Genomic DNA, 23,344 nt, shown 5'->3' on the forward strand with positions numbered 1-23,344 from the left:
CCTTTGGCGCAGGTCATGATCTCAGGGTCCTGGGGTCTCTCTGCTCAGCAGGGAGCCTGCTTACCCCCCATCTCTCTCTGCCTGCCTCTCTGCCTACTTGTTATCTCTGTCAAATAATAAGTATTAAAAAAAAAAAAAACAAAACCCAAAACTCATAGTATTGAAAGATAGACAAGTGCTAGGGTTTTTTCAGTTTAACCTTTCAAAGGGGTGGCTAACTCTGTCTGGCAGAAGGACTGAATTTTAGTGGACAATCTAGAAATGAATATATCAACAATTCAATTAAATGCACGTGTTGCGTGAGGACTGTGCTTAGAGCACGTGCCCTGAGGGCAAATAGAAGAGGGCACCCAGAGAGAGAGAACGCAGAATTTCTGCCAACCAGGACCCAACAGTAGCCACGAAATTGCCAGAAAATGGCATAAGGTCCAATTTAAAAAAATTTTATTAGTCTAATAATGAAATTATATTTTATTTCATTTAGACAAAGTTCTCTCATAGACCTATCTCATTTTCTTGCTTTCTTAAAGGGTATCTTGAATTTGATTTTTTTTTTCTTGGTGACCAACACAAATTGACATCAACTTATTAGAACTTTAAAATTATTCCTTCTTCTCCCCTCTTTCTCCCCCTCCTCCAATAAATTTTCTTTTTCTTTTTCTCTTCTCTGGGTGTAGGGTTATCAGCCAAATTCCTTTGCTGAATGCTGCATGTATCTGTTTCCACCAGACTTTCTACTCTCAATTTCTTCATTTGCTGCCTCTGGTCTGGTAGAGACTGGAATACCAGCTAATGAAATTTCTATCCATGGAAAGCTCTTTATTCCTTTGTGGAGATCCACGTTTCCAACTGGTATCATTCTCTTTCTGCCCAAAAGACTTCCTTGAACATTTCTTATAGGGCAGGCTTTCTGGTGAAGAATTACTTTCAACTCTGTTTATTTCCCCTTTGCTTTGAAAGATAATAATGATCTTCACAATCAGCCAGATGTGAGATTTATTTTTGAATATAGATGCCCTGTGTTAAAGTGAGGAGTTTTTATTCCATTGATCTTGTAGGCTGATCAATTAGTCCACCACCATAGATAAATAGACTTGGCTAGACATGTATTTAGTTTTCCTACAATGCATGCTTTCCTACAATGGAAATATTCTTACAATGGAAGATTCCATGGATTTTACTTCATTTCTGCTAGTCTTTATGAAGAAGTACAGTCCCGAGTCTTCATCGTTGAAATCACTACATAATTGTACTTTAAATCGAAACCACAGACCTGTAAGTGTCAGAATGAATCTGAGAATAATGCAGCCCAACCCCTGTCCCAAGACCACAAACAAAATATTTTTATTTTACAGATAAGGAATCTGAGGCAATTTGTAAGAATTAAATTCATTTGCTACATGTACACAACAGAAGCCATATTTCATGTGTGAAGATCATGTTCCTCTGCTCTAGATGATTTGTTTGTCCATATAAGTAGATTTTCGGTTTGATGTCCTGGAAGTTGGTTTTGGGACACAGCAGGAACAGTGAGGGGGTAGGCAGCAACAATGTTAACTTCCAGGCGTGTAGGAATATTTTCTCTTAGTCTCAGTTTACAAGGTCCAGATTTTGTCTGTATATTTGTAGCAATAGGGGAATGCCTGGCTCATAGTAAGCACTCAATAAATGTTTTTATTGGTGGGTGATAAAGATCATTAACTATTATCCCTGGTGAAAAGACTGATGCTGGAAACCGAAGAATCTGCAGGGTGAAGAAACGTCTAAATTAAAAATAATTTGGAAAGGGAAGAGTGAAAGAAGAATCTGTTTTTAAAATATAAAAACATTGGGGTGCCTGGGTGGCTCAGAGGGTTAAGCTTCTGCCTTTAGCTCAGGTCATGATCCCAGAGTCCTGGGATCGAGCCCCACGCCAGGCTCTCCACTCAGCAGGGAGCCTGTGTCTCCCTCTCCCTCTGCCTGCTGCTCTGCCTACTTGTGATCTCTCTGTCCAATAAATAAATAAAATCTTAAAACATATGTATATATATAAACATGGCCACAATGACCATGTCATTGTTTTTCTTGAAAAATATGTATGTAAAATCATCTGTGTCTGTTTAAAAGAATATAGCTAATGCAACAGAGCCATAAATATGGCCATTAAAAGGCATAAGAGATAAAGTAGGAAATAAAAGCGATAAATATTATCAGGGAAGGGTGACCCAGGTATAAGCACAAGGTGACAAATTTTCAGAGCTGGGAGAAATCCTGGAAATATCCTGCTCAGCCATTTAATTTTACAAAAGAGAACGTTAAAACCCAGAGGAATGAATTGGCTTTTCAAGGCCACACAGTAAAATAATAGCAAATTAGGCCTAGAACCTCATTCTTTTCTACCTACAAACTCTCTGCTCTTCAGCTCAGCCTGCTCCAAACGTAATCATTACTGCAGTATGAAGTATCACCTCAAAATACAGACTAAAAAATATAGGGTAAAGACCCAGAACAAAGGAAAACCCAAAAGGTAATTGGTTTTATATGCCAGTTTTGAAGTAGATTAAAATCAGAACGTTAATGTCTGTATCAGAACTCACCCCCGCTCTCCCAGTTTGAAACTCCCCCAACCACCCGAGTTTCTCAACGTAGGTAGAATTTTTTTTTTTTTTTTTTGAAATTCAGTTGTATGAAAACAAGCCTCCAACTTTAAACAGATGGGAATTTGAGGGGGTAACTCCAGGTGATAGGCACAGCGTCCCTAAATCAAACTCCAGCTTTGTAAGGACTTTAGAAGGCACTCTGGAGACAACAGAGCCCGAGCCGAGTCCTCCTGCAGAGGGCACCGGAGGACCAGGCAGGAAGAAGGCGCCGCTGTGGCGCAGTGCGTCACCCTGGAAGGGGAGCCCCTTCTCCGCCAGGCTCTGAGAGAAAATCCAAGAACCCTCCTGGTGAGGCTTCAGGCTGAGCGCCCCAGGAGAGCAAACTTTGATTCCACACACATCCTCTTCCCTGCAGACTGGTTGTTACCTGTCTTTCTTCATCAAACAACTGTCAACAGAGGCTGAGGAAAGGCTGCTGAGAATGTATTTTCTCTGAGTTGTGATAAACAGAACAAACAAGCAAAAGACTCATTAGAAAGTACTTTGGGCTATTGAGATTTTGAAGAATTTGCTTTGATGGCATTCTAAGGTGAAGAAAGGCAGCTAAGTTAATTTTCTCTGTAGCCAGAATGGGTTTCTTCTGCTTATCTTAAACTAGAAGTATTATTGCCTCATGGAGTTTGAGGAAATAATTCAGGGAGAGGGAGCTATGGGCCTGGAAGAGAGAAGGGGTGGTAGGCAGATCCAGCAGATGGAGTGGACATGTTGCGGAGTGTAGCTCTGGGCAAGAGAAAGGGACGGAGCAAAGGACACCTGGGCTCTGGAAATGGACCTACAGCTTGGCATGGTAGATGGAGGGCTGGCCTCAGCTTATGTCACCCAGGTATCTGGGCCAGAGAGAAAACTGCTGCGTTAGGAATGAGAGATGATTCCAAATCAAGTGTACTGGTGAAATACAATACCGTGCTTTTCCAACTTGGACTCTGTGATGTAGATGAAGGTGAATAAGAGGTGAGAGGTCATGGTGCTGGATATATCACTAGGCTCCCCGAAGTGAGGGCGCGGGCGTATGCTGAGTCCTTCAGCAAGCGGGCAGACTTTCTTCAGGTGGGTGCTGAGTTCATGTTCATAAAGTGTCTTTGAGAAAGGGCAAGTGATGGGGGAGCAGGTGGGCGGCAACATACCCTCAGCTGTGTACCTGCTTCTCCCGAATTACTTCCTCCCGCACCTGTGCCGCTGCCTGGAGACCAAAGTCCAGGAGAGGGATGAGGATGCCCTCCTGAGTGGAGGACAGGGTTGCTGTGGAGCTGGAGAGAACAGATCTATGTTTGTGTTATCGCACTTTTTAGTGATGTGACTTGGCCAATGAGACTCGGTCTTCCCATACGCAAGATGAAATTCATTCATTCACCTTTTCATTCAGTTAATACTTATTGAATGTCTATCATATGCCAGGACCTGTAGCAGGTTCTGGAAATGGGGGAGGGGGGACAAAACAGACAGGGTCCCTGTCCTGTGGGGCTTACAATGTAGTAAAGATAACATTAAATAATCAGACAAACCACTCTCTAGTTATGATCACTGCTGTGATAGAAAGCAAAGGATGCTGGGGCACCTGAGTGGCTCGGTTGGTTAAGCATCTGACTCTGGCTTTTGGCTCAGGTCAGGATCTTGGGGTCCTGGGATCGAGCCCATGTCAGGCTCTGAGCTCAGCATGGACTCTTCTCTCTCTTTCCTTCTGGTCCTCCCCCCACCCGTGCCCACTCTCTCATAAATAAATAAAATCTTTTTTAAAAAGTAAGTAAAGGATGTTATTAGTATATAATAGGTGAGCCTAAGGAGTGGGGTAGGGGGAGGAAAGGGGAAATGTTAGGTCAAGTTTTTAGCTAAACCCAGTAGGGCAGGTGTGAGGACCGGTAACACAAGAGACTCTTCATGCAGAATCAATCTTTAAGAGCAAAAGGCAGCCTGACATAAAAGGAGGACAGTCTGTAGTGAGGGTGTGGGAACAGACTCTCTTCAGTCTAATTCTTAATAATTCTGTCTTCCCTGGCAGTCCGTATGGTGGACAATGTTCAGTAACAAACTTCAAAAAGATTAAATTGACTTGACGAGTTTAGTTGCTGCTGTATTTGTGATTCATGTTCCTTTAAAAAATATTTTATTTATGTATTTGACAGAGAAAGAGAGAGAACACAAGCAGGGGGAGTAGCAAGCAGAGGCAGAGGGAAAAGCAGACTCCTCACTGAGAGGGAGCCTGACATGGGGCTTGATCCCAGGACCCTGGGATCATGACCTGAGCCAAAGGCAGCTGCTTAACCAAGTGAGAACTCAGGTGCCCCTTATGTTATTAATTTTTGTGACTTTCAGACTTTTCTACATTTATTCTTTGTTACATGTCATTGATTGTGGGGGCTAGAGCTGAAGAGAGTTAGAAATCATCTCTTCTTAGCTCTTCATTTTACAATGAGGCCCAGAGAGAGCCATATGCCTTGACCAGTGTCATATGGCTATTATGAGACAGAGATGATGTTCAGTCCCAGGAAATCTCATCTCCAGCTGTCGGGTTACTCCCCTATTCAGCCCTCGCTCCTCAGATCAAGCCCGCATACTCCATTGACTGTACTATTATTGTTAAACCATAAAGATTGTTTGTGGGGCGACTGACTCCCACCTCAAAATTCTCTTCACTTATCTGAAATCACCCAAATACAAAAAGCAACTTGCCATCCTAAGAGCTAAGAAGAGCCCAAATGTGCGGATACTTAATGGCTGTTTCTCCTTTCAGAGCATGGAGTTCAGAGGAGCAGAGAAGGGTGATGCTGTTAATATTCTCTAGAAAATCTGGAGTTCCTAAAAACAAAAACAAAAACACTGAAAACTAAAAGACATGGGTCACTTTCATTCTCTTATCGCCCTGTTACCTAAGTAGAATTCTGTTTAGAGGAGCGTTCCATCCACCTGCTTGTTGACAAGGGCCCTTCTGACATCCTTGGCTTCTAATTCCTCGTGGCCTCCTTCCCTCTCTGGTCTCCTGGCTGTTGGCCTCACACCTGCAGTCCTCTTGGAGGACTCCAGCACTTCTCCAGTTGAATGTGCCTGTGAAAACTGCGGCATCTTGCCGAAGCCCCAACTCCAACTCTCTAAGCCCAGAGTGGGGGCGGAGACTGTACACTTGTAACCGGCCCCTGGGGACACTGAGCCTGCTGCACGTCTGACCGTGCTGAGTACCAGACGTCAATCCTTCTTAGAACACTTGTCTCCTCGTCATATAAAAATACATCCATATGTACTTAAGGGGGCTTTCTCTTGCATTGTAAACTATTGCCTGAGTGAAGACAGTTTCTCTCTGTTCGTCTTCAGCTTTGTTTCCTTCTCAAGCTTCAGACCTGCATATTCAAATGCTTTTTGGGTGTCTCTGTGCGGATACTGCCGGCTTCTTGGCAGGACAAGGCAACACTTTACTCACTGTCCTCTAAGTAGCTCCTTCCTGGCGGATCTCACTTGCAGAAAGATATCACGAAGAGGGAGAATTTCCGTATAATGTCCACCAGCTCCCCAGCGCCCTAAATGCACCCCCAAAACATGCTGAATGTTTGTTGATTTGGCAAAATTGAGGTTATCACTTTGAGGCCATAGCAAACAGAGAAAAGCAAAAATCTGGTTTGGGAGCATTCTCTCTTGTATCATAAAAGGAACTGTCAAGGCAGTGAGCTGCTTATGCTTAGACAGGACCATAGAACAGATTTTCCTATAAAAAAAGATTTTCAAGAACTTACCTGGGCTTCCATTTGGTGGCTCTATTTAAAGTTCCATTTAGCACATCGAAGAGGGAAGCCATCCATGAGTATTTGTTCAGAGACGACCCCGTAAAGAGTTGATCCTCTGTTTACTCTGAAGCTTATAAAAGTTTATTTGGTGTCAGAGTTCTTGTCAGGAGGGATGTGGTCAGATAGCAATTCCAGGAGTTTACTTGAGTCTTATACTGGAGCGTTTGTATACAGTTGTATTCAGTAAGAAAGGTTTTTTTTTTTTTTTTTTTGGCTGATAGTGTATATATTAGAATACTGGATATGTAACAAGGCACATACTTATATACATACATATACCTATATGTAGATAGATAGATAGATACACATATACACTCATATATATGTACATACATCTGTGATGGTTGATTTTTATGTATCAACCTGACTGGACCTTAAGCCAGATGATGGGCTTTGGAATTTTTTCTGTGCCACTTTTTTTTTTTTTAAATTAGTATGATAGAACTTAGTGATTCATCTGTTGCATATAACACCCAATGCTTATTCTATCATGTGCCCTCCTTAATACCCATCACCCAGTTACCCCACCTCCCCCATCCCCTCCCCTGTCCCCTCCCCTCCAGCAGCCCTCAGTTTCTTTCTTTCTTTCTTTTTTTTTTTCCTTAAGATTTTATTTATTTATTTGACAGAGAGAGATCACAAGTAGGCAGAGAGAGATGGGGGAGAAGCAGGCTCCCTGCTGAGCAGAGAGCCCGATGCAGGACTCAATCCCAGGACCCTGAGATCATGACCTGGGCTGAAGGCAGAAGCCTAACCCACTGAGCCACCCAGGCACCCCCTCAGTTTGTTTCTTAGGGTTGAGAGTATCTTATGGTTTGCCCCTTTGTCTGTTTTCATTTTATTTACCTTTCCTTTCCCCTATGTTCTTCTGTTTTTTTCTAAATTCCACATGAGTGAAATCATATGGTATTTGTCTTTCTCTGACAGACCTATTCGCTCAGCATAATACCCTCTAGCTCCATCCACGTCGTTGCAAATTGCTGTGCCATTATTTCAGTAATCTCTCCGTATCTGTTCTTGTATGGCAGAGTCTAGGAATTATCCATTTAGGTCCACCTGGGGTTTCATGGGCTATGCTAGACCTATGTTTGGGGCAAAATGATGACACAAGGTGAAGAGTTGTCATTACTACTTAGTAAAGGAGAAGTTGGAGGTGATGGAAGATGAGGACGGTGTTCGTAGATGTTAACATTGATGCAGAGCTATCACAGCTGCCTTGCAGGGGTGTCCTCAGTACCCGTCTCTTCCCACGGCAGCCCAATCACTGCAACATTGTCCCAATGAGCTTTCTAAAAATCGAGTCTGATCTTAGGCTCCTTTGAATTCATTTGGCTTTCCACTACCTACCGATGAAATTCAAAGTTCTTCACAGTATGGCCTCTTCTCCTCCCTCCTCACCTTACCTTCTACTCAGTGCACACTCTACTTGTCTACAACTCCCCAAATGTCTATTTTAGGAGTCTCTATACGATGTGCCTCCAAAACCTTTCCTAGGATTTGTCCCTGGGCCTCAATTTACAGATCCTTTTCATAAACATAATTATATTTATTGACATATGATAGAGAACTCAAAAATGGCTGGGTTTTGTTTAATGTCTTGAACTGAAAAACATATTTTTAGGTTAGAAAGCTGCATTAAATTTGAGAGGGATGTCTAGTAAAATAAAGCATCTTTTTATATAAAAGTATTCCTTTAACTGCTATTTCAGAAAAGAGAGTAGATCAATTGTAAAAGTCTATTCATAGAAGGACGTTTTACCTATGAATTTAAATTTGTAAAGAATTAAGAATAATTAAATTCAGATTTTAAACATTTTTTTCCCCCCATGCTGGGCATGGAGTGTAATGCAGGGCTTGAACTCATGACCCTGAGATCAAGACCTGAGCTGAGATTAAGAGCTGGACATTTAACCGACTGAGCCACCCAGGTGTCCCTAAATATTTTTTAATATATATATTTTAAAAGATTTTATTTATTTATTTGACAAAGAGAGAGAGAGAGAGCACAAGCAGGGGAGTGGGAGAGGAAGTGGGAAGCCTGCTTCTTCCCACTGAGCAGGGAGCCCCATGCAGGGCTCGATCCCAGGACCCTGGAATCATGACCTGAGAAGGTGGATCCTTAACAACTGAGCCACCCAGGTGCCCCATTATTTTTTAATATCTTTAAAATATCTCTCCATTCTCTTACTTAGATTTGAGAGGATTGATTGAATGAGTATTTGGGAGAAAGATTTACTGGCTTACAGCCAGAAAAAGGCTGAGACATTCCAAGTCTGTTGCTGGGAAACAGAAAGCTAGACGCCACAGGCTTCTTGGGCAATCCCATCCGTTCCTTTCTCATGGAGCCCAGCAGGGGCTATGTGGTCCAGATACCTTGTCTTTATTTCTGCAGGTGCTAGGACTACCTTTAGGTCTTTACCCCAATATCACCTTTTAAGGGAGGCCTCAGGCAACTTAAATAAAATTGCAATTTTTCTCCAACTTCTGGTACTTCCTATTGCTCTCTTCTGCTTTATTATTTTTCTCTTTAGCTCTTACCACAATCAAAAATACTACACACTTTACTTCTCTATTCCTCTGTCTTTCCCTCTAGAATATAAGCTCCAAGTGAGCAGGGATGGGGTCTTTTTTGTTCACTGCTGAATCTCTAGTGTCTATCACACAGTAGGCATGCAATAAATATGATGAGTGAAAGCCTATTTACTCTTCAAGAGTTCACTCAGGAGCCTAAACCTCTTCAGTGGTTCTTTTTCCTGATTTTCCCACTCACCTCCCGTATGTTCCTGTAGCACTTTGTCCTCAACCAGAGTAACGTCGTTATTGATCTGACATTAAGGCTCACGTCTTCCTTTTGGAATTAACTTCAAAGTGTTCAGAGATGACAGGAACTTTGATAAATTAAAATTCTGCTCATGCATCCTAAAACTCAACCACACACATACAAGTTAGGAAAGATTTCACTGACAGCAGAAAGTGTGAAAAAGATAGGATTTTAGTGAACTCTTAATCAGTTCAATGATTATTAATAGTGAGCTGAGGTTCACAAAAACTAACCAGTAAAATAAATCACCTCGTTTGGTTTTAGACTGCATAAAGACGAGTCAAGTTCCTCCACGTTGACCTGGTCAAATCACCAACAGAATTTTGTGAATACTTTGGGCTGCCACATTCAAGAGTGTCTGCAGCACATTCAAGAGAGAGGAGACTGGAAATTCTACTATTTGAAAGGACTGGGAGTTGGGAAAGAGAACCATAGGAGACGTAATAGATGCCTTCAATATCTGACCTTTCATATGGGTGAGAAAGTCTTCTTCTGTGGGGTCTTGAGGATAGTTGGAAATCTATTTTGGCCTAATAAAAGGGAGAACTTTTCAGCCTATCGGAGTGACCCAGGATGGTAGTCCTTGAAGGTTCTGATGCAGGCTGGGTTCGGTAGGGAAGTTATGGAAGTAGCTCATAGCCTGGTGACAGCCACGACTGTCACTCTGAACTGAGTGGGAGGCTCCTGGTGAACGTTCTTTCTGCTCTTTCCAGCCTCCATTTCCATGTTATCTGTTGGCACATGGCATTTTAGCGTACTGTGTTCTTTGTTTAAAGTGTCCTTGTTTGTTTTTTGAGAGAGAGAGAGAGTGTGTGTGTATGTGTGTGCCTGTGTGCACAAATTATGGGGAGGGGCAGAGGGAAAAGGAGAGAGAGAATGTTAAGCAGGTTCCACGCCCAGGGCAGAGCACCCGCTGTGGGCTCCATCTCACAACCATGAGATCATGACCTGAGCCGAAATCAAGAGTCAGACTCTTAACCAACTGAGCCACCCAGGTGTCCCTATGATTTGTTACTTCAGTATTCCGATCATTCATTTGATTTTCACGCTGCTAGCAGTTGCAGAAAACTTGTAAATACTGGCTTGGCACAGAGATGACTTTGTATTGTCCACCCTCTCCACTGCCTTTCATTCTGGTTCTAACATCTTGGATACATCCTCATGGCAGATGAATTAAGTGTCCTATAGAGAACAAAAAGCCAAATACAATGCTGGGAAAACAAGATTCCAACATTCCAGATGAAGAGACTGATGGTTAAATGTGGCGTTGCAGAGAGCTTTTCCCCAAATCCATGCCTTCCTTGCAGAAAAGACTGCAAGGACTCTATACAAGGGGGAGGTCCATGTGAAGGCCTACTCCCAAATATGTACACTTTAGGTCTTTGTTCTCTCTTCCCTTCCTCCTCTCCCAATCTTTTGCCCTCAGCACACAGAACAGAGTATCTGTGACTACTCATCATTAAGAAACAGCACTGTTACTATCAGCCATTTGGGGCTGTGGATAGCTGTCAAACACCTGGAGATTCTTGGATTCTTTTATTCTGTCTCCACCATTTAAACATGATATTCTTTTGCTACTGTTTACTTAGGATGTCTATACCCTGGTTTGGTTCTCTTCTTCTGGCACAAGGTAGGTGCTCAATAAACATTCGTTACTGAATAAACGCCAGCTACTTACTTTCTTAGTTCCAGTTACTATTATCTCTGGCCTGGATTCCTGCACACCTCTTCGGTGGTCTTTCTTGCCTCTAGTCTTGACCCTTCTCCAGTCGGTTTACCACAATGGCAGCAAGAAAGATCTTAAGATACTAGTCTGATCATCTCATTTCCATGCTTAAAACTCCTCTGTAGCTCTATGGATAAACTCTTCACTTCCCATAGTAACAAGCGCCCTCCATGATGCCTACCTTCTCTTTGAGCCTTCCTGACCTTTTCACTGTCTGGTCACAGCCCCACAGGCTTCACAACTTGCCATCTTCTGGTCTGTGCCAGATATCCCTCCCCAGTTTACATTCCCTTCTCCAGAGTTTGCCAACACTCTGGATTGGAGTAAAGCCCTTGTGGTGTGTTTCCATGGCCCTCTATCCTGTTCCTTTAAGGGTGATCATCAGACAGTAACCTTCTCGAGCTGCAACGCAAATCATGTTAATTTCAGCACAGTGTCTGGCCAACAGTAAAAGTTCACTGAGTGTCTACAGAAAGCAGTGAACGTGTCCTGCAAGTTTGTGCCTGTTTTATAGGACTCTCCTGGCCCTTCTTCAGGCCTTAGGGAGGCCCTTCCCAAGATGCAGCACAAATATGTGATGTGGGTGGCAGGTGAAGAGTCAAATGAACAGAAGTTTATTTCTTGCTCTGCCATTAAGTAAAAAATGCTTTAGAGGAGGACAGGATAATTAAAATTTTAAAAGTCCCCCCAAACTCGGACAAAGAATAACTTATATTTTGCCTAATTTTTTAATAATTTATCATTGTTTTAATAACATAGTTATTCATATGTATGATTCCCTGATCAAGATCTAACTTGCACAAAATATGAAAATGATAATTTATGTACTTTCACATTACTTCCACATTAAAAACAGAAACTCGGCATTGTAAAGCTTATGCCATTTATCACGGAATATCAGAAAGTATTCCCTATCTGGAAGGTCTATATTCAAAGGCTCTGTAAGCTACTTACTAGTTGTATGATTTGGAAGAGGTTCTCTAGATAGGTGAGTGTATCTCCCATCATACCCGACACTTGGTAGGTCCTGAATTGTTCCCCTCACTTGTGGTTTTAAAGAAACCTGAGACTATAGAGGTTCATTAGGACACAATGTTTCCTTCTGCTTTTGAAATAAAAGGGAGGCATTAATTTCTTGATTCCATTTCACTTGGATAAAACAGCTTCTTTTTAAAAAAATATTTATTTGAGAGAGAAAGTGAGAGAGAGCACATGTGTGTGGTGGGGGGAAGAAGGGGAAGGGAGTGGGAAAGAGAGAATCTTAAGCAAGCCCACACCCAGCACAGAGCCTGTGGCCAGGCTCCATCTCATGACCCTGAGATCATGACCTGAGTGGAAATCAAGTTGGACGCTTAACTGACTAAGCTACCCAGGTGCCCCAAAACAGCTACCTTTTTTTCTTAGCAATAGATAATTCTTAAGTTATAATAATTAACATTACCTTTAAAGAAATGTAATTTTATTATCACTGATATGCAGACCTTTTCTCTTTGGCATCTTTTAAAGAAAATAAACAGATTTTTAAAATATTAAACACATAAAAAACAAACGAGCAACTACAAAGTCCCAATGAATCCTGAAAATTTATTACTTGGGAGAATATCAGATATCGATCCTTTGTTTTACAGCTCATGATAATAATCAGAAAATATACATTTTGAAATGAAAGTCAAAAAAAGAATAATTACATATAATACATATTACAGATATTTTATTGGTACATAAGCAAAGCAGTACTAAAAGCATATTTATGTGTCCACAGTAGTGAACGTGGCAATTTTCTGTTTAAAGCTGCAGCAACTCAAATCCTCCTTGGGTCAATAAAGACAGATTGGAAATACATTTAGGGCTATCACCATGTTTGACTGTAAACCTATTTTTTAATCTTTCCCTCCCCCCATATATATATGTATATACTTTATTGCCTTTATATTTCTGCTGGTTTAATATAATTAGTATACTAAATAGTTATCTGCATTTATTTGGTTTCTAAAAATATATAAAATGCATTGGAATAGAGCTCCTGCAGCTTTCAAGCAGTCAAGTGTCTGGGCATCGAAAGCTTATTCTGGAAATGTAAAGCAGCAATACTGAATAAATAGTGATTGTTTTGTCTTCTCCACACAGCTGATGGCCTTCACTCAAAACTTAAAAATACTGTAGCAAATAGTATAAACATGCAAAAAAATGGACGTAATATAAAAGTAATACTTATGAGCTAAATTTTAATACAATAGAGATTAATAAAGACAACTTTAGGTAGAAGAAGGATGGGAACACAGCATTGTTAACTACATATAAATTAAGGCCCAATTTTTCAAAGGCAATGCACACAGGGAAATGCCCATCTGCCCACATCCTTTGCATACCTGAAATCAAGAGTTTTTGCCTTTTCCATATCATTTCCTCAATCCGTTATTATAGTTCTAACTTGGAGAGATGTTCACAGAAATGGCTTTAAATGTAGTTTCTTTACTTGAAAGACCATTTTTCCCTTATTCACAAAGAAAATGTCCTTTTAATGCAGGTACAAAATTTATTTATGCTCTGGAAGCAAGTTCTTTATTTGTTTTTCTTAAACACTATTAATAATCACATTTTACAGCATAAATTCTGTATTTTTGCTGTTTTAGCTCAAGTTTGTGATTAATTTGAACTATGGGAATTGATGATTACTTCAGGAATGACTGAGGGACTTAAATGGGTAATTCCTATTAATACCAACCAAAGTCCCACATATAAATTCCCTGTGCATCAGGACAAAAATCATGCTAATAAATCAAAAAAGTTCCAAAAAAAAAAAAAAAAGCTCACAGAAAAAAAAAAAAAAAACTGAGGAAACCCACTATGGATCATTCTCTGAGGATGCTAGACACAATGCTATTTCAAATCATTCCTTGGTAAGAAAAAAAAAATTCTCTTCTAATGTAGTTAATACTCAAAGGAAATTATAATGAAACAACTTGCAGTATAATAATAATAATAATAACAACAACAACAACAATTTAAAAACCCTTTAATCTAGTTTAGTATTTAGAACCTGAATATTCCCCCAGATGCAAAATTTTATATTTGGTATTTTTACAGATCACTGCCCACTGTTCTTGCCCTGCCCCAACAGCCCCGAAATGTATCCAAAAGATGTGGCACTTAATCTAACTCCTCTGTGTTCACAATAGGAATAGACTATATTATTTTTAAGATGTTCTAAGGGAAATGAGTTTTCTTGCTTCTATTTTAAAAAGACTTAGAAAATATTAGAGATGTTCTTTCAGAAGTAATATAACTGATTAAAAAGTATAGCTGCTCAATATATTTATCAAATTCACATTTGTATATTCTTTGCCTCTAGGAAATAGTATTTCTATCTGTAATTAGGTCCATAAAGATTATTTGGCATTTGAAAATTCAGAGGAAGTTGTCACAATGCTGCCAGTCTTAAAGTTATTAGATTAATGTTGATAATAATTAACAACAATTAAGTTGGACATTGACTTTGTGTTTTTGATGGCATACCAAGGCATTTTTGCAATTAAAAACTGCAATGTTTAATATGTCTTCAGTTTAACATTTTGATTTAAATAGAATGTGATCGATTTATAAAAATGTTTTTCTTTGTGAATAAGATCTTAATTTCTCTGAACAACAATAACAAAATGACTCTTGGTATAGGATGGAACCCTTTAAAAATAAGGCATATATTGGGCATACATAAATCATTACCATCACAAAATCTACAAAGTATCTTGATTATTTTTAATTCTAATTTTTAAATATATATAGATATGAAATAACTATTATAAATTGAGAACAAATCTGTATAAGTTGTGGTTATGTAGGTAAGAATAAATTATTCCTCAAGTTATTTGCAAAATAGTATCATGGCAAGGTCAATTCGATAACTCCAAGAACCCAAAGAAAATACTACCTTTAGTTGAGGTCTGCCATTTAGCTAGACTAGAAAAGGCAACTCTGCATTATTACCTTCAGTTTTGTAGAAGCTTCTATATATTTTCATAGCCATTCTTAAAATTTTTCATTGGAAACCTAAATGTAGCATTCTCAGCATTCACTTAAATAAGTCAAATGTGTTAAAACATCCAAAGTTGCCCTCATGCATAAGATATAACTTACATCTTTTTATTATTACCATGGCATTAATATACTAATCCACTTTTACTTTGTTGCATGTAAGTAATACAGAGAATATAGTTTCCTCAGAATTAAAAACTACTTTAAATTTCAGGTTAAGGTCTTACTTATATTGTACCAAATTTTGATCAGAGGGAATGTAAAAATGGCAAAATGGTGTCTGACCACATCCATCCAGATACTACTTGTGAATCTTAGTTAAGTCCCTACTCAAGGGAGAGGTGTCGACTCATTTTTGGTTTTATAAATAAATAAGAAAATAGAGGTACAATTGGGAGACTCATATCCTGTAAAAGCCAAGCTCAAAAACGAAAAAAAAAAAAAAAAAGAATTTTATTTTATTTCCTTTGTAAAAAATACCTAACTCCAATGTACTTTCTATCTAAGTGATTGGAGAAATAGCGACAATCCATAAAGTACAGAGGAAATTATGTGTAAGCGGTAACTTACTCATGGGTTCTTACACCAACAGACTATACATACCGACGTGGGTTATTTTAAAAATATATCACTTAAAGTAACCTTTCTGAAGCAGATCAACCAGATATCTCTAACTTATGTATTATGGCAACTCTGAGGATCCATGAGATTAAAACGATTAAGGCAGGGCAGAAACAAAACACATAATTTATCAGGAAACCCCACGCCTGTTTGGACAGATTATCTAACAACTTACACTTTAGTTTAAAGTGTCTGAAGTACCGCAAATCTTTTAAACCTACAATTTACCTTGTGAAAATATTGCTCTTCTGGGTATGTGGTCATTCATATGCTGGAAATACTGTAAAGAAAAGATCCAAGTCCAGATGAAAACTAAAACCTGAATTATTTTGTCTAATGAGGCAATGGCTAGGAGAGGTACACAAGCTAAACACAAGTGGGTTCTTCTGGAGTTAGGGCAGACGCTGGAGCTCCCTATGGCACTCGCAGAGCTGTAGGCCAGCAGGTACGGATGGACACTGGTGGCATGCACACAGTCATAGTCACACAATTCAGAATGTAACTCAGTCACAGGGTAAGTAGTAATAAAAAATATGAAAACAACAACATTCACCCACTAATCGACTATATGGAATAAATTAAACTAAGCCAGTCACATATTTCTCTTCGCTCTTAAGTCATGGTTTTATTTACGTATACACACAGCAGAATACTTTCCTAATGCTGTCAAAATGCTACAAATAAAAATGAAGGCTTTGCATTACAGCTGCTGGACAAACACGTCAACACTGTCGATGTGTGTGAAAACACAGTTTCTTTGTTCTTTAGCATCAGTGCACAGGGTATGGCTCCGAGTGGTATGCAATTTAGGACAGAAAAAAGAGACGGTGGCTTGTGAAATAGATCCTCTGTTCATCATTGGCACAAATCAAAGAAGGAATTCTTACTGTCCTTGGTACCTTTATTGGGTCTCTCCCCTAAAGACAGATAATGTTATACATAGATGCCTTCAGGATTAAAACCAGATGAGATAGGATTCTGCAGAATACGAAGATTACTGGGGAGCTGCCGAGATGAACCAGGCCGCTTCAGGGACCCGGACTGGAATGGTGCCTCTACACAGAAAACAAAGAAAACCATTTGGTGTACTCAGCAACCTGAAGTAGTCAGCAACACAAAAAACTAGAACTTTTCCTGTCCTCAAGAGCCAAAGAGCAAACTGTAGAATTTGCTCTTCGTGGGGCCTGGGACAAGAGGAAGAGGAGAAGACTCTTCTTGACCCTCTCTGTTGACACAAATAGTTTTCAGTGATTTCAACACCTTTTTAAAAAGGTGAGCATTCTCCTTCTCTTTCTTGGTTGTTCAGATGATACACATCTTTTAAATATCAGCACAAATTAATAATAAAGACTTTTAGGAGAGGAAGAAGGGGCATAAGGAACAGAAGCTAATAAAATTCAACAGACAATGGCTCATACATCCGGAAAAGGTTTCTTAAAGAAGCAGTTAAAACAAATGATGTAAGATCTGGGGATTACATGCCCACCTATGTAAATCAACAACCTAGATATTATTGATTTTTCCCAGAAGCACGAAGTATGCCATTTTTTTTTTTTAAGTGGCCCAGGCTTTGAACAGTAGGCTAACATTTTAACTGAATACAAGTAGTTCCTTCAAAGCTAACCAGTGGGAATAAAGTAAAGAGAGCAGAATTCTCAACACCTTACCCCTTTCTATGTCTGCATGTGAGGCCTCTACTTCAATGGGCTCCGCTGGCAAAACAGTAACTTTTGTCCCCGTCTGTTGGATAAACTGCTGGAGGTTGACTTGCCGTAGCTCTTTCGTCAATTGCTCCAGTTCTTGTTCTTTGTCCTAGATGGAAGTTAAAATTTGTCTTTTTATTTGAAGAGTCACTCTTGGCCCTCTAAAGACATCCTGGTGATAGTCCATCTGCTATAGGGGCTGGATATGTGATACGTGCCTTCCCAAGAACACCGTTAGCAAACCCGGTCAATGTTGCCACAGTAGGCTAAAAAGAGGTCATTTCTGCTTTGGGGCACAGGCCAAAAAATAAGCAAATAAAGGACAAAGGTTCTTTAGTCTGTCCTCTTTAAGGTGATGCTTTCCTCTGTTAGGAATACACTATGCACCTGATGAAATAAATCTATGTCTGTAAACTTTGATCAGTAAAATACTAGTTTTCATCAATCCCAGTGTTTATGGCAATCTTGCTGTAAGTGTTCACAATTAAATTTCCCTAATGACTTCATAGATGACTGCAAAAATTAATAGTCATTTGGTCCATGAGATTCAGAGAAGTTTTTATTTTTGCTAAACTGTGTAACTTTTCATGGGATTCGTCATTGAGATATACACTAGAGCATGAAGAAAGCAAGATTCCCACAAGATTTTCACTGTGGGGTTCTTAAGTACTTGGCAAAGACATGTATGAGAACTGAAGATCCTTAAAGAACGGAGATCAAGTTTGGACAGCTTAGAAAGCTCAAAAAGCACAGAGAGGCATCCCATGATTTGAATGGATGTTCTTTTTCTCCTTTACTGCACTAGAGGAAAAAGGGGGCAAGGCCTCACCCAGGCTGAGTGTGTCTGAAGACTAGTAGGGGTAGGAAGAGATACCAGAAATGAGTGGTTGCTCCTCCACTTACTTTGAGTGTAGGGGGCACTGGAGATATGTTAGTTTGATGATGAGATACTTCCCAACGAGATTTACTAGCAATGACTATCATAAACTAGTGTTTCCTGTAAATAATATCAAAGGCAACACAACTTCCAAATGTATCCTTTTTAAAGGTCAGAATGAATCCAAAGAGTATAATACTGAAAAATCAAAGGTTAATAACCTTCTACTTTTACGGAATGAGAAATTCTTGATTTTCAAAATTCTGGTGGTTATTTTACCTCTTGACTATTGTTAGTGGCACAGAATAGAAATCATGTAAGTTCTTGAAACCTCAGCTTTCTCTGCTTGTAGAACTGTTCACATTCTAAAGTAGCTCTGCTCAAGCTTCCACGCCCACTGGTACTATCTGGAGATACTTTCACAACAGAGATTCTGAATTTTTAAAAAGCGTGCCCTGAACTACTTTGAAGAGCAAGCCTCTAACCAGCACTGGCCAATACACCAACTACCAATGAGCACCTGAGATGTGGCCAAATGTAACCAAACCCAGAAATTTAAATTTAATATTTTAAAATTTATTTAATATTAATATTTAGTATGTTAAATATTATTTATATGTAGTATATTAAATATCCTCTTTGCAACTCCCCTAACATCACCACATTTTCAAGAATGGGTATCTGAGAAATAGAAGTTGAGTGATCAAGATCTAATAGCAAAATATAAATGTTCTTGTATGTGAACCAGAGAGGGGAAAATCAGAGAGGAACTTTTGTGCCCCTCTCCTTAGGAAAGTAAGTAATATGGAGAAGAGAAGGGGTCTATTTACATCTTGGGAAAGATGGGGTGAACCACAATGGAGAAGTAATAGATAAGCAGTCAACTAGCCACACAATCCTTGGTAAACCAATCTGCAGTAATCTCTTTTGGCTTTGGTTTCCTTATCTCTACAATGAGAGAAGGTCAGATTCACTATCTCATCATTAGTGTCCATTCCAGCTCTGAGATTCTATTCTCTGTATCCCATTACCTAATGTTACAACTGCCACAGTAAAAGACCTCTTTCTGTGGAGCAAGAATCAGTTATGGCTTTAGCACTCCTCTTTGTTTTGGTCTCACATCTTAGCTTTGTCATAAGTCATAGAAATTCTAAGAAACTTATACACCAAAGTAGGTTTCTAACTTTATTTTTTTATTTTTTTGACAGACAGGATCACAAGTAGGCCAAGAAGTAGGCAGAGAAGAGAGGAAGAAGCAGGCTCCCTGCTGAGCAGAGAGCCGGATTCAGGGCTTGATCCTGAGACCCCGGGATCATGACCTGAGCGGAAGGCAGAGGCTTTAACCCACTGAGTCACCCAGGCGCCTCAGGTTTCTAAATTTAAATGTAAGAGAAAATGGACAATCATTCAAGAAAATGCCAAGAATACATTAATTCTTTTAAACAGATGAAACCTTCTTTCTATAGAAATGTTCTTACCTGTAATCGTTTGGTGGCTTGTCCAAGAGATCTTTCTACAGCTTTAATGCCATTTTCTAACCTCAGACTCTGTTGGCCTTGAATGTCAATTTCTCCCTTGACCTTACCAATCTTTCCTTTAACCTCTTCTTCATTGACTTGTGCCTCCTGAACTTCCCGTTGTAATTTTTCTGCTTCAAGACCATTTTCCATAGTCTGGATCTGAGCCAAATAGTCCTTTAATTTGCTCTCACATTCTGTTATTTTCTGTCTTATTTCTTGAAGTTGATCCTTCAGCTGTTTTTCATTTTCCTGTTCAATCTGCAATTCATTTTCCCAAAATTCTTCCTCTTCAATTTCAACATCATTTCTTTTGATCTTTTGCTCCAGGCGGACAATTTCCTCTTCAAGGTTAGAATTATATTTTTGCTCCCAAAATTGTATTTCAATTTCATTTGATTCTAGCTCTTTCTCAATGGATTGAAGCTTCTCTGTCTGCAACCGGATCAGCTTCTTTAATTCATCTGCTGTTGTCTTGCAGTTGTTCAGCACCTTTTGCTTAAATTCAGTTTCTTTACCCTTTCCAAAAATGTCCATTAATCCTTTGGCACCTCCTGTAAATGTTAATGATTTCCTTTTAGGTTCTCTCCTTTTGATTGATTTGTCAATCTGAGGCCTCAGTTTAGCCAGGGGGGGCAAACTCTGCCTATATAAAGTTCTCTCTGGAATTCGAGCCACACTGTCTGAAGTGGGTCGCTCACTAAGAGATGGCCCCGTTCGACGTAAAATTAGCTGTACATCACTAGCATACTGCCCCCATTTGTTTAAGGATATGATAGGATTTTCATGAGGTGCTAAATGTCTTTCAGTATCTCTCCATTTTTCTATAAGAGTGTACCTTCCTGTTCGACCTAGATAAAAAAGACAAGAATAAATTGTCAAAGTGGAATATGTGATAGCCAAAATGATGCAACAGAGGACACTATTTGATAACTGTCTTCTTGATTAGAAGCCAAGTCCAGTCCATGCTGCCTTTTAAACTTCTCTTGAAGACAAAAAAAAAAACACAAAAAACCCAAACCAAACCAAAGCAAAAAAACAAAACAACAACACCACAACAAACTTCTCTTGAAGATATGTTAACAGTATAAAACTAAGGCATGTGAATTACAAATATCCTTCTGACTTGCTTAGAAATTCAACTTTATACTTTAAACCTCCCTGAGACTCTTACATTATCAAATGCCCAATTGCCTAGACCTTCTTGTTTGGGGCAAGACCTCCGGCTGAAACAAAGGACGACACCAGAATGCCCCACTGGAAGCCATGAGGGCCTGGTCCCAGGAGCTAGGTAGAACTTCAAAACTTAAGTAAATTTCCACTTTGTGAATCCCTCTGGTTTCTCTGTACATTAGAACTCGGGGAGGTTGGAAGCCCCATTTTACTCCTGAAGGGAAGTATGGAGCCAATGGATAACTCAGCTCACAGGGGTCTGTACAGGTCTTTACTCTGTCTCTGTGTGAAGGCTTGGCCAACTCATAGTTCACCCAGCTGGTATCTTTCTGAATACCTGTGGTAAATAAAAATCACCTCAGTGAAAATGATCCTTGAAAATAATTTTGTATAAAAATAGGGGCCCAAAGAGAAGTCTTGTACAGTTTTGGTAGTTGTAACTTCAAAGATTCTTGTTTAAAAAAATAAAAAAATGCAAAAATACTAAAAAACAAAAACAATAAGATCATATTTAAGTAGAAGTTATACTGAACCTAACTGGTAATTACAGAAGATCAAGTTTCAGAGGATAGTATAGTCTCATTAACTTGAACACTCTTCCTAAATATTTCCATTTAAGGTGGGTGGGTCAGATGGATTACATTTTGTTACAAGTATCTGCTGGACACCTGAAAGTAATATAAATGTTACGTGTCTATTATATCTCAATAAAAAAGTATCCATTACTACTTATCATTATTACAAGGAAGAAAATACTGATGCTGTCATCTTGCAATTACAACACTGGTATATACAGCTATTGATTTATCCTCTTTTTTAATTTCATGAGCTTCTGAACCAATAGTAGTTATTTTCTCAGTTATCAGGTCAATAAATGCAGGTCTGGATACATATATATGGGAATATCCGTATATGTAATTCAGAAATAGTACATTAAGAGTGATATTGCTCTACATGAATGCATATGTTCTCATTTACAGAAACTGAATCTTGGGTACAGCTGACAAGTAGCAGCTTGTGAGGCAAACAGACTGGAGTTTTAATCTAGGGTTTTAATTACCTATTGGATAAACAGCCCAAGTTCCCTTCTAAAATGGAGATACCACCAGTATCTCACAGGCTCTGAGAGCCAGAGTCAGGCATCATATCTATCACCATCACCTGGCCCATGGCAGGTATTCAATCAATACACAGTAGCCATTATTAATTTAAAACACTGTTATTCAAGTAACAAAAGGGCTGACCAGAAACCTCTCATGACCATAAGCTGACTTAAAAAAAATCCTTAAGCAACTTTTAGCAACTCCCATCAATATAACACTGAAAAGGACAAAGGCTCTGCAGTTGGAAGGCCTGTGTTCAAGTCTGGCTCTGCCAGCTAAGTAAATGACTTGCACAACTTATTAAACTTCCTTTGGCTTCCATTTCCTCATCTATAGGGTGAGAATAGTATTTTCTTACTGACAATGTTGTTGCGAGAGTCCAGTGAGATATAAAATATAAAACTATTTTCTAAAATTGAGCAGTTCTATACAAATGTTAGTTGTTACTACTGTCAAAATATGTGGGCAAACGGGAATGAAGAAGAAACCCTTAATACAGTGGATTGACTTCATGGAATAAAAAATATTTCTAGTGATTTTTCAGGTTAAAAATTACTGTAATTGGGGCGCCTGGATGGCTCAGTGGGTTAAGCCGCTGCCTTCGGCTCAGGTCATGATCTCAGGGTCCTGGGATCGAGTCCCGCATCGGGCTCTCTGCTCGGCAGCGAGCCTGCTTCCCTCTCTCTCTCTCTGCCTGCCTCTCTGTCTGCTTGTGATCTCTCTCTGTTAAATAAATAAATAAAATCTTTAAAAAAAAAGAAATTACTGTAATTACTCCAAGAAAAAAACATGACAAATCTGCAAGGTTAAAACTGTTCCATGTGTACACACTGCTTGTGTTCTTGGCTTTGCTGCCTATCAACTACTTTTAGAATCTCTTCTCTGGAGTTCTGTGTCCTCATCGGTAATGTGAGGGGTTAGAATAGATCAGCAGAGACTTCTCTCAATTCTCTACCAGGCCAGTGAAACATCTTGAAAAAGAAAATGGAATCATTACATTAGATAAGTCATATTAACAATTTAAAAAACCCTAATTTAGCCATAATTAAATATGAAGCTGATTTTTCCAGCGCTTAATGGTACTGCTGCCCTAGGAGAGTATCTTAGTAGAAGATTATTTAGAATTGCTTCTACTGCCAGTTTTCCCTCTTTGTTAAATAACACATATTTAGTGCAATTAGGCAAAAAGAAAAAAAAATCCTATCCAGCAATATAAAAAAGCTTTTATAAAACATAAATGAATTAATAGCTTTGATTTTATTATAAAAATTAGGTGTTAGATAGGTTATGTAAAAGTTAAATCCCATAATCATTATTTTTAATACTATGCTTGGCAAGGCCCTAAAGATCCTATTTCATTTG

At 39.2% G+C, this 23,344-nt stretch overlaps 1 protein-coding gene across 1 annotated transcript in view; it reads right to left on the bottom strand.

The window, feature by feature from the left end:
• Positions 1–13,201: 13,201 nt before the first annotated feature.
• RASSF8 (Ras association domain family member 8) overlaps positions 13,202–23,344 on the bottom strand; it is a 130,439-nt gene continuing 120,296 nt past the window's right edge. The window contains exons 4-6 of the mRNA XM_046012613.1: positions 19,668–20,557; positions 17,277–17,421; positions 13,202–16,664 (exon numbers count right to left, since the gene is read on the bottom strand). Coding sequence (XP_045868569.1) covers positions 16,543–16,664; positions 17,277–17,421; positions 19,668–20,557 — 1,157 coding nt within the window. The 3' untranslated portion in view covers positions 13,202–16,542. The remainder of the gene's footprint in view (positions 16,665–17,276; positions 17,422–19,667; positions 20,558–23,344) is intronic.

This window comes from Meles meles, chromosome 7 (assembly GCF_922984935.1).
Source record: "Meles meles chromosome 7, mMelMel3.1 paternal haplotype, whole genome shotgun sequence".
Taxonomy (NCBI): Eukaryota; Metazoa; Chordata; class Mammalia; order Carnivora; family Mustelidae; genus Meles; species Meles meles.